The sequence below is a fragment of the Austrofundulus limnaeus genome, unplaced genomic scaffold (genome assembly GCF_001266775.1).
Source record: "Austrofundulus limnaeus strain Quisiro unplaced genomic scaffold, Austrofundulus_limnaeus-1.0 Scaffold102, whole genome shotgun sequence".
NCBI classification, from domain to species: domain Eukaryota; kingdom Metazoa; phylum Chordata; class Actinopteri; order Cyprinodontiformes; family Rivulidae; genus Austrofundulus; species Austrofundulus limnaeus.
Genome location: NW_013952504.1, coordinates 1401329 through 1413138, shown reverse-complemented (window position 1 = coordinate 1413138; position 11810 = coordinate 1401329). Strand labels below are relative to the sequence as shown.

The window sequence follows — 11810 nt, the reverse complement described above, 5'->3', positions numbered from 1 at the left end:
GCATCCTATACTACTTTTTTTCAATTAGAATGGAATTGTAATATTATTTTTATAATACATGAAAATACTGCCACCATAACAAAAATGTCACCATGTCTTTGTTTCTAAATTCAGCATTACTTGAACTAACTTAGATTTTTTGCTGCCTTTGATGCCAACAATTTCAAATAAGATCTCCTGTGATGAAAGAGGACAGAGATTTGGTCAATTTGTTCTAATTTCTTATATTTGGAAGATGACTTGGCTCTTAAAGTTTGTGTTGGAGCATGTGTTGTGGGTGACTCTCAGGTACTCCCACATCCAATTTTTGCTCAGTCTCTGTAAAATTGCTCTGGTGTAATATATTGTGTTTGCTGAATTAGCTTTGTTGGCCATCTTGAATTAGGTTATCTCAGTCATAGTTAATAGCTCTTGTGCAGRTTTGGCTGAGTGGTTATTGAACTGGGGGTTCGATTTCACTGCAATTCATTCACATGTCACAGGCGAAGTGTCCTTGGGCAAGACATTGAAGCCCCACTGCCTTCAGTGTGGGTCCCATCAGTGTATGAATGTGATTTAAAGCACTAATTAGTCTCTTAAACATAAGATTAGATGGTATTTACAGAAATGTCAGAATCTTGGTTGAAAGCTGTTAAAAACACGTCTATGAACACCCAAGACAGTTACAACTACAAGCAGGTGAAGATAAAACTCACATACATAGAAATAAAATTAGTTTAAAAAGCATTTGGCAAGTGAGATAAAGTTAGTGTTAAATAATCAATCAATGAACTTTATTTGTACCCGCAGGTAAATTCGATTACAGTGACAATGAGTCAGCTTCGTTCCAAGAAAAACACTAGACGTATGACGTGGACATACAGAGGACACAACGTGATTAAAAAGTGACCAGGTGCTCATAAAACTCAACTATATAAGAATCAAAGATAAAAACAAGAGAAAATCGAATAAAACTATATAAAACAAAGAAGAAAAAAAAGACTAATTGATATTATGTTATACTATGTTAACTTGAGTTTACAAAGCTAATTGCAACAGAGACAACGCTGATTTTTAAACACTTAGTTTTACATTTACAACATTTACATACAAATAGGAGGCATAATGTGTTATTTTTGTTTCTGATATTCTTTACATATCACTACTTTATTAGGGCTCTGTATGTTTTATTCACGATTAAATACTGAAAAATGAACTAATTCAGAGAAAGCAGATCTTTGTACTACTTGGTTTATTTACATAATGACTTAAATAGCTGGATGTTCGGCCCCTGAACTATTGGCCTGCTGTAACTGTGGCCCCTGGAGCAGTTTAGTTGGTCTGCCCAAAATTAGGTTGATTGACAACAGATCAGTAAAAGATCTGGATATAAAAATAGCCAAACATCTTTTTTGTAAAGTACACGGATAAAAATTCATATTGTTAATGTTAATCATTACTAAAAAATAGTTTTGTTTTGTATAATGTTTTACTTTTTAAAAATTAACTTAAAAAACTGTATGCACTAAACTTGATGTCCATAAAGTGCTATGACATGTCTAATATGCCAGGACATACTGTAAAAAAAATAGCAAATGTTCCAGGAAGTGGCAGCAGCCCAGGTCTACAATCAGTCAGAGACAATGCAATTCTACTTTTTTATTGCTTGCTATTTGTGCCTGTGGTGGCTTATATTGAGTTCAAGTTACTAAAGTTTGTCTACAGAGCAGACTGTAGGAGAATACCCTTATACCTGAGCAAAGTTTTATAGGCCTTTTCTGTCATTATTATATGCCAATAAACAACTAGTCTAACTTCTCTCCGTGGCAGGGAAACTCAGTGCAAGCTATTTTCTTGTCTATCGTCGTGTTAGAGTGATGTACCTGGTGGGATTTATTCAGCACAATTCTTTGAAAAGCAAAGAAGATCTTTTTCTTGTAACAGGGTAAAAGAAAAAAAGATCTTCAAATATGTTTCTATTTATTTATTGTTTTGCTCAGATGTTGAACATCTACACTGGGCCCAGATGCTGAAAGATGCACATATGGCAATTGATGCTGATCTGCAGTGGGAATGTAAAGCCATTGGTAGGCCTCAACCTACCTATCGATGGTTAAAGAATGGTCAGACACTATCAACAAAGGTAGGAAACAGGACATTTTCTTCTCAAATAAAGGGTGCGGGGGGGGAAAGGGCACCACTAAAATCTTCCTATTTGTTATTTGCAGGGGAAAGTTCACGTTGAAGCTGGTAGACTGACCATATCCAAGATCAGTTTATCAGACTCAGGGATGTATCAGTGTGTGGCAGAAAATGAATATGGATCCATATATGCCAGCGCTGAGCTCAAGGTTGTAGGTAGGTGGTTTTGTCTTTATCTAAATCTAAAGCACAACCTTCGACACATCGTCTGTGCATTCTGTTACCAGAGCACTGACAGCCTCCTCCATAAAAGTGAATAAACTCAGTCTATCAACTGCTCTTAGAGTTGTGTCCTTTCCTTTTCATTTCTATAATCACTTCAAACAACAACATGCCTGTCAGGTAGTAAATTATGATTTCTGTAATTGCTGGTAATGCACTTGACATTTTGGCTTATGCACTGCTGTTGGTCTTATGCACTGCTGTTGGTCTTATGCACTGCTGTTGCCGCTCCACAAACTGAGACAAATGGCCTCAACAAAGGTCTCTTTTTCTTCCAGCTTTGCCGCCTGACTTTACCCAGCGGCCTGTGAAAAAATCCACCGTGATCCAAAGAGGGGGAGAGATGGTGTTAGAGTGCCGACCCAACGCTTCACCCAGGGCTACGATATCCTGGTGGCGAGGGGGGAAACTCCTGAAAGACAGCGAGAGGTAAGGGTTATTGTAAACATTGCTGCACAGCAAATTCACAGGGTATGTTGCCTAAATTCATTTTGACAAATAATCTACTACACAAAGCCCTTTTTATACAATCATCTACAGGAATTCACTGTTTGTACTTGTAGATGTCCGCTTTGTAAGCATACACAAATTAGGAAATCAGGTAGGGTTGAATAATTATAATAAATGGATGGGGTAAATGGTAAATACAATAGTTGGATATGTTTGCGTACCAAAAAATAAAGTAACTACTCTGCTTAAATCATTAAATGTGATGAGAAAAGATGGAAGCTAAGTATTGAAATAAACAAAAAAAGTAGTTTTGTAATACTAAAAATCCCTTTGTTATCTACCCTAAACTAATCAGAAAGTTATGTAAACTGCTATTAAAATAGGTAGGGGTGCATGTTTCTTTGTGAATGTGAACTTTTTTCAGTTTTATTATTCATCAGCAGACATGCAATATAAAGCACAGGTTTCTAGTTAAAATACTTACATTACAAAAATCCATTTCATTACCTGACAGAAGAACTTTTGGGTGAGAGTCTTGCTTTTTTTTTCTCCCAATTTTCAACTTCAAAGGCCTACAGCACCTAAAAGTAGATGAAGGGTTTCATTGAAGTGAACAAAAACACTGCTGACATTTTTTCTATAAATAAAATGTTTTCCTGGTACTTGGCAGTTTCAAAATTGTAGATTTAACATTAAGCATTAACAGCAAAATTAAAATGTTTAAATATATTCATTTGTTGTGTATGCCGGTTCAAAAATTCCAACATGTTTACACCCCGGTACATTTTATATACAGTATTGTTTTAAAACTAAAGAGATTTTGAACACATTTTTCAATCAAAAACACAATATAATTCTACAGTGTACCATCATTGTGTTGTGTTGGTCACACCCCTGGGGGTGGAACCTTTTATATCAACATTAGATTGTAAACAATTCTACAGGGTGGGCCATTTATATGGACACACCTAAGTAAAATGGGAATGCTTGGTGATATTAATTTCCTGTTTGTGACACATTAGTATTTGGGAGGGGCGAAACTTTCCAAGATGGGTGGTGACCATGGCGGCCATTTTGAAGTTAGCCGTTTTGGATCCAGCTTTAGTTGTTTCAATGGGAAGAGGGTCATGTGATACATCAAACGAGAATTTCACAAGAAAAACAATGGTATACTTGCCTTTATTACAGATAAAATACAGCCAAAGTTTCAAAAGCTGTTACTGGAAGGGCTTGAAATACCACAATAAATTATGTTTTCTAGCCCTAATCCCTCAGAATTATTCAAATCTGTCCTAAGAAGATTAAAAATAACTTTAGAAATTGCAAATAATCAAATATATTGTATTGGACTCTGGACATATGTCTGGTCCAGATGCTGAGTCCAGAATATTTTGAAAAGTTGTAAAACTACAGCCATAAGTCAAAAATCTAAGTTGGTGCATGTATTCAACAATAACTTAGTAATTACATGTTGTACACACTTGAATAATAACACACACAAATAAACAATTAATTAAGGATTTTACTTACCGTACTTTAGTGTTGAGATATTCACTTTAGTAAAAGAGGGAGGTGTGCATCAAGGAAAGTTCACAAGTTGAATGACTTCAAGGCCTGATAATCAGACCTATTTACACATTTACAATCCAATGACAATACAAGGCTAAAAAATAAGACCTAATCACTATGTAAATATGGTCTTACAAGAAAAAAACATTTGCAGGTTTGTTTTTGGATACAGCTAAAATGTTATTTTGTAACAGTGGGCCTTACAGGGTAAAGTAGACTTGTTGATCGTCTTACTGATTAAAATAAATGACTMTAATCAATCACAAAAAAAGAATACGACTATATCTAAAATCCTGTTAATCTGTCACAAAATTACCTTCAACAGGGTTCACTTAATGAGTGTTCTCTGTGTCCTCATTTAAAGGGGAGTTTTTTGTTACAGTGCTAAAGATAGAGCATTTCTCTTGTATTTGTTAATATGACTTGGAGTTAAAATGACTTGGATCTGTTTCTGTTCTATTTATTTCACATCTTTGTAAAGAATTTTTGAAGCAGTTTCACTGAACATTATTTTTAATGTTCTTTGACTAAAGTGGTTCTTTGGAAGTGGTTTGGTTTATTTTTGTAAAGATTTTAAGACTTCTTAATTGCTTTAGGGTCTTTCTTATATTTTGTAGTTGTACCATATGTCTCACATTTCATTAATCCAGTCTGTTGGTTTTGCTGGTGAAATTGACAATTGCATAAAAAATAAGAAGTTTTTGTTCTTTTGCATTTGCTCAAGAAAATTATAATAATTTTCTTAGTTAATTGTGATAAACACTCTTGTTTTGAAGTAGTTGTTCACTTTATCGTGTTAACAATTTCAATTGTTTTAATTCAAAGCAAGACAGAAAATAGCTGTAAGGTGCTAAAAAGGAGAATTTAAGAAGCGAGTCATCAATTTGCCCAAAATGTGGCTTAATTTTTCTATTTAGCACAGTAATTGGACTGTTTTGTGCATTTGAGTTGCACATTAATTATTGTAGAAGTCTGTGTGAAATCTATTTCTCATTTTGATCAATATGTTCAGCCATGCTCCCACTGATTGTCTATAACTCACCAGAACTGTCTCAACATGTGACCAATCAGATAGATTATTTATCATCTTTTTCACTGGTTTGTCCCGAGAAAAGATTACCGAGTCGTTACAGGGGCAGCACACTTTGACACAAATAGAAATCCCCAGCCTGGAACAGAATTTGTCTACAAAGCAGATATTTCTGTGCATTTCTATTTGTTTTTCACCTCATTGCCCCCGAGGTCATGTTCGCACCGTGCCTCCCATCACTCAGCGTTTGATATTTTTGTCAATAAATCAGTGCAAAGCACCGTGTGTCAGACTTTTATGGGTCTTAAGCTTGGCTCAAGTGAATACATATTTTTTCTTAGAAACAGAGGTGAAATTGTTTGATTTTTTGAGTCAGCTGCTCAAAGTATTTCTGTTTGATTTACTGAGTCCAAAGGTCACAACACCAGAGTATAATCAGCCTCATTTATGCATATGTTTACATGCTTTGTTTCTGTTTGTTGGGGACCAGTGTGCCAACCCAAGTGGTCCATGGTGTAAAGCATTGTAAATGAAGGTGGAATAGTCACTTTGAATCTTAGGTTTCAAACTCCCTTTAGTTTGTTTTAAAATAAAACAGGGTTTTATTGTGTTTATTTTGTAAATCAGACCAGATAAAACCCAGGACTATAAAATCTGAAATACAATCATCTGAGGAGTCCCTTGTCCTATGACAAGAACAGCTCTGTAGGCACAGGCTGTGGAATAGCTAACCCTCTATAAAATGTTCTACCTCACAATAAAACAAAACAAAAACTACTGCTGTTTCAGATGTGCTTTGACCAAAAGACCAAAAGTCTGTATAATTTAACACCAGCATGCAAGAATGTTGAGAAACAGATTTGACCTGRGCAAGTTTGTTAAATGAGCCATCCTGATGACTGGCGTTAATAGAACAATCAAACACTGATGCATCTTTACAACCACAGAGCTTGATTAAACATTTTGTTAATCATCCCCTGATATCTTGTTCATTAAGGTGCATGAAAGCATCATTATTTCAGTAATCAACAATGTGTCATATTTTAAAATAATATAACAGTTTTATATATAAACCTAACCCTTAAAGTAAAATCAAATGAACCTTATGTGTGGAAAGCATACATTAAAACCTCTTAAATTAACATGATACAGACATTATGTCAAGTACCTGATTTGCAGTTTTTTGTGTGAGTCTGAAACTGTTTCAATAAATCTGCCATCACATCTGAAATGCAAGGTGGATGTTTTTTTATCACAATCATTTACAAACTAAACTAGATGTTTTCATTCTTTTTCCTAACAAACCTAAACCATGTTAGCATTTTTTATTTCACTTATAAACATTTAAAAGTAAAATGGATTACCTTGTGATGGACTCACTACTGTCCAGGAGGTACCACACCTTTCACACAGTTACTAGAACTAGCTCCCACACATGTTGCCTAACGCTCAGAATACAGCTCTGGAAAACATTGAGACCATTTTAAAATTGTCATTTTGTATGATTTTACTTTTTATAGGTATATATTTGAGTAAAATGAATATTATTTTATTCTATGAACATTGTGTCTCTGAAATTCCAAGCAAAAATTTAGTATTTCTTTGCAGAAAATGAGAAATGGTCCAAATGACCACAAAGATGCAGAGCTTTCAGACCTCAAATAATGCACAGAAAACAAGTTCATGTTCATTTAGAAACAATGCTAACGTTTCAACTCAGGAAGCATTCAGAAATCAATATTTGGTGGAACGCTTTCAACCAAATACAGGGAAACTGTGCAGTAGTCTCTTAATTTTTTTCCAGAGCTGAATATGTTGGCAATGATGCCAACCCACTACAGCACCAAATCTGTCAAACTAACTGATTTATAGGCAGTTTATATTTTCTTAGGCCACTTGGCTATGGTGACCGCCTTGGATTGGGTTGGAATCTAACCCTGGATTTACACTACATGCGGCTCCACTCCGCTGCGCTGCGGTGCGCAGTTCGCAGCTGTTCGTTTGTGCCCCATTTTATACAGCATCCGCTCCACTCTGCTCCGGTGCGACACACAGAGGAGGGAGCATGTGCAGGAAGGAGATTGCATGATAAATTCAGTGATAAATTTGGAAGTCAGAGCAAAAAATAATTAATTCTGTGAAAGACAAACACCAAACACAGCTGAAACCATTGAAATAGAGGCTTTTGATATATATGGTTGAAACTGTCTCGCTGTCCTGCTTTTGAAACTTCTGATTTCAAAATAAAATCCACGTGTATCGTGTGTGTACACATATGCTTCATGCTACATGTTTCCATCTGCTTCCCAGACAGAACGATACATTCTGGCAGCATTTGTGTAGAAATATATCCATTTATTTATTAATATAGCTGGGACTTCGACATTATTCAAACAAATTATTCTGCCTAATAGTGTCTTATTTTGTAAATACGGATGTTGTGCTCGTTCTTCTTCCTGCTGGTGCAACGTAATCTTTAAAAATTGACTCGGGCGCATCTCCAGTGTCTGGCAAAAATGGGATCGGATTTAATTTTGACAGATCGCCGTCCGCTCACCGCCGCCCTGCGCAGCCGGTGTAAACACTCTCATTGATTATAATGGGTGCATATTTGCTGCAGAGGTCGGACCGGAGCGGAGCGGAGCCAGAACACATGTAGTGTAAATTAGGGGTAAGTATAATAAACCAGTTGAGGAGGTTTACTAAAATAATACTTTTTGAACATTTCAAGGCTGTTTACTAGTCCATGAGATAATTTACTAACAGAGTTGGTTCTAATAGTGATTGGTAAAGATTTAACTAAAACTTTATAGAATCAGTAAATGCAAAAAATTTAAGCTAGGGTTCATTCTTAGTTCTTACACCAAATTTTGGATCAATAACTGTAAAATGGACTGAGTTACAGACATAGGTCATGAATTCTTTAAGTAATTACCCCAATACCAAGCCTCACTGGTGTTTGTAATATTTATTTACATATATAATGTATATTTGATGTGATTATTTGATGTCTACATGATACAAAATTATTAGAGTTGGATGTAAAGACATCTTTCTACATGCCTCTCTTCAGCACTGCACTGCTTTTATCATCATTCTTTTCCAAACCTGGGGCACAATCATGTGTCCAACTTAAATGCAACTACAATACTAAAAGGAACATGCAGTCTACTTTGCTTCTGTTAATATAACTTTTATCTTCTAAAACATGCAAATAGATTTCTGGAATGTACTCTAAAGCCTCAAAGAACAAAGAGCAAATGACAGGGAAAAAAGTATTACAGCCAAGAACTTGTAAATTTGATTCTTATACTCTAATCAGAAAATGTGCTGAGCAAATTAAAGTGGAGGTATTTTCAGTTTTTGTCCCTCTCTTCAGACAAACTGTTTTGGGGGATGGAACTCTGCGAATCACCAACATCTCTAAGTCTGATGAGGGCAGGTACACGTGTGTGGCAAGAAACCATTTTGGAGCATCCAGCAGTACAGGAACACTGATGGTAAAAGGTATTTTCAAAGGTTTTTACACAGATTTTTCCCATCTACTTAGCAAATGCCTCAAACTTTTATTATTGAAGCGGGAAAAGGTCTACATCAAAAGACAAGACCTAAAATTTCTTTAAGCAATGCACTGTATATTGCTTGCCTCTTTTCGTGGGGGTGTTTTGTACTATCTTGCGATATGCGCTCTTTTATGATTTGCAAGTGCTTGAAGTATGTGTAGTGAATAGCTGTCAGCTTCAACTACACCCAATTCTAGTTCAGTATCTGTATAATTCACTAAGAGACCCATTTTAGTGTAGGTGGTTGATTATGGCTGTGTCCAAATTCAGAGGCTGGGTCCTCCAAAGGACTAATTCGTCAGCTGCTTATGTAACAACGCCAAGCCGGAGGCTTCCAAATCCGAAGACTCCTCTGATGCAGCCGACAAATGCATCCTTCCTTTGCCCCGATTTGAAGGACGGGTCAGATGGATCCTTCTCTGTCCACCATATCCCATAATGCARTGCGGGCCAACCAGAGATTKTTTTCTGCTCGTAATGGCGGACGAAACGAGAGAAAGGAATATGTTTTAAATAAAAATCTGTCAGTAGAAAAAACAAAAGTTTCAAGAGGTTATGTTGTTAATATATATGTCATTTGTATAGACATGTTTTTAAATATTATTTTTGTCAGAAATAAAACGAGCGAAATAACCATGCACCTATGGCGGGCCCATTAGTTCTTCAAAAATTGCCTTTAAGTTAATGTTGTTGTTTTGTGATATTAATAATGATAATATGTTGATATTTTTCTACTTTCAATCTAATTTTTCATCTGTTTAGTGTTGTTATGTTTGCTAGGCGACAGGACGTACATTGAGGTAAAGACGGGAGATCTTCCAAATTCACAATCACTTTTTTTCCGGTCTTCGCGGTCTACCAAGGACTTGGACCACCTCAACCGGTACGACTTCGTACGACCCAGCCTCTGAATTTGGACGCAGCCAAAATGTCCATCTTGAATTGGATAACATCAAAATCATTCAATTACTTTCTGAGAGTTTTTTTTGAAAATGTTTCCAGTTCTTCATAAGATATTATGCCAACAAACAGGATGAATAATTATTGCCAAAGTTTCAAGTAAAAATGTAGAGCAGTGTGTTGTGCTCAAAATGTATGTTGGGAACAGCACATGTAGTTTATAACACACTTAGCTTAAAATCATTATTATGATCAGCCATTAGTAGTAGTTAATAGTTATTAGTGAGGTTTTAAACACAGATCTTGTTGTAGGGTGGAACAAACCACTTCAATAACTATATAAATATATATTTTAAAAAAGGTTCCTGATGCTTTTGTAAGATTTATCATTTAAAAGAAGATAATTATATAGATGGAGTCTTTTCATTTTTTTAGTTGACTTTGTGAAAGCAGTGCATTAAATTATTCATTGCAGATTAATAAGAGGCAATTGCTCCCTAAGTGAAGTTATTTAAGGTCACTTAATTACTCTGATGGACCAGAATCTGTCTCATTATTCGGGCCAAATTAAACTTTATTACCTTCTTCATTCAGGCAGATTTTATAGAGTAACAGTTTCACACAAAATAACAAATAACCTTCAATTTATTCCTGTTCTGCTGCAGAGCCCACCAGGATCATTGTTCCACCTTTGACTTCAGATGCAACTGTGGGACAGAGTCTTGTGTTACCCTGTGAAGTGTCCAGTGATTCATCCCTAAACCCCATCTTCAAGTGGTTTTTCAATGGCAAAGCCATAGACTTCAGCAAGCAGGAGCACTACGAGATGATTGGAGGGGTATGTCTTTGTGTCAGGGCATTTCTAACAATTGTTTATTGAAAGGAATAATGTGCATAGATTGTCAATTTGAAGTGCTACAGGTACATTTTATTACAAGCTTTTGACAATGGATGCAGTATTATATGCAGTATAATACACTCAGCTCATATTACGTTTTCTTTATAGGTGATGTTTGCTTTTTTCATGTCAAGCTCAGATCCTCTACCAGAGGTCTAGGAACTTGAGGGTTTTGCACTGCACTCTTTTGAACGTTTATCTGGTATTGTTCTTTGGATCTACAGGAGTCACTTTGCCAGTTTGTAGGTAACAGCGTTGAGTGCTCTGATGACGACTGACACTACTTAGGGCTGGACTTACCAAACATRCCTTATTTCTCTTTCAGCCCTCAAAATATCTTGTACTTATTTTGTTCATTTGTCATTTTCCAATATACTTCTCCAATATTGCACACATTGTGTGAAAGTTGGCAATGGTAGACCCACACAATCGACTACATTCACAAATCAGATTTCACATGCTGAAAATTCTGTCTATCCAGGAGTGTGGTGGGTATAGGGAGGTTTGGGAGGATTCAGGTCAGTTCCAGCCAGAACCAGTTGTTACGTTGTTTTATTTGACCCCATAAAACGCTGCTGCATGCAGGCGCAGCTGCCTTCACAGCAGCCCTCGCGGCCGCAACTAGTGAAAGAATCAAACGTCCTATGCGACATCTCAGGGAGCGGTCCCTCCCAAACTGAAAAAGATGATCTGAAAAAAGAAAATGTGTTAAAAAGAAAGGAGAAAAAGATTGACAGAGCAGAGGAATTAATGGGAGGAAAATGTTTGTGCAAGATGCAGCCAAATGCACTAAATGAACTGATATTTTCTGTGATGGAGGGGCCGAGATCAGCATGACTAAAGTCAGCCAGGCCAGTGATGACACAGATCCAGCAGTATGAATACAGGTTAGTGGCTCTGTCTACATGCTCTATCATCCCAGACTTGGTTTGTGTGTGTGTGTGTGTGTGTGTGTGTGTGTGTGTGTGTGTGTGTGTGTGTGTGTGTGTGTGTGTGT

At 36.3% G+C, this 11810-nt stretch overlaps 1 protein-coding gene across 4 annotated transcripts in view; it reads left to right on the top strand.

The window, feature by feature from the left end:
- cntn6 (contactin 6) overlaps positions 1 to 11810 on the top strand; it is an 88480-nt gene that overhangs the window by 38813 nt on the left and 37857 nt on the right. For all 4 annotated transcript variants that reach the window (XM_014013521.1, XM_014013520.1, XM_014013519.1 and 1 more), the window contains 5 exons: positions 1980 to 2122; positions 2208 to 2337; positions 2682 to 2832; positions 8832 to 8959; positions 10581 to 10753. In XM_014013521.1, the coding sequence (XP_013868975.1) occupies positions 1980 to 2122; positions 2208 to 2337; positions 2682 to 2832; positions 8832 to 8959; positions 10581 to 10753 (725 nt within the window). The remainder of the gene's footprint in view (positions 1 to 1979; positions 2123 to 2207; positions 2338 to 2681; positions 2833 to 8831; positions 8960 to 10580; positions 10754 to 11810) is intronic.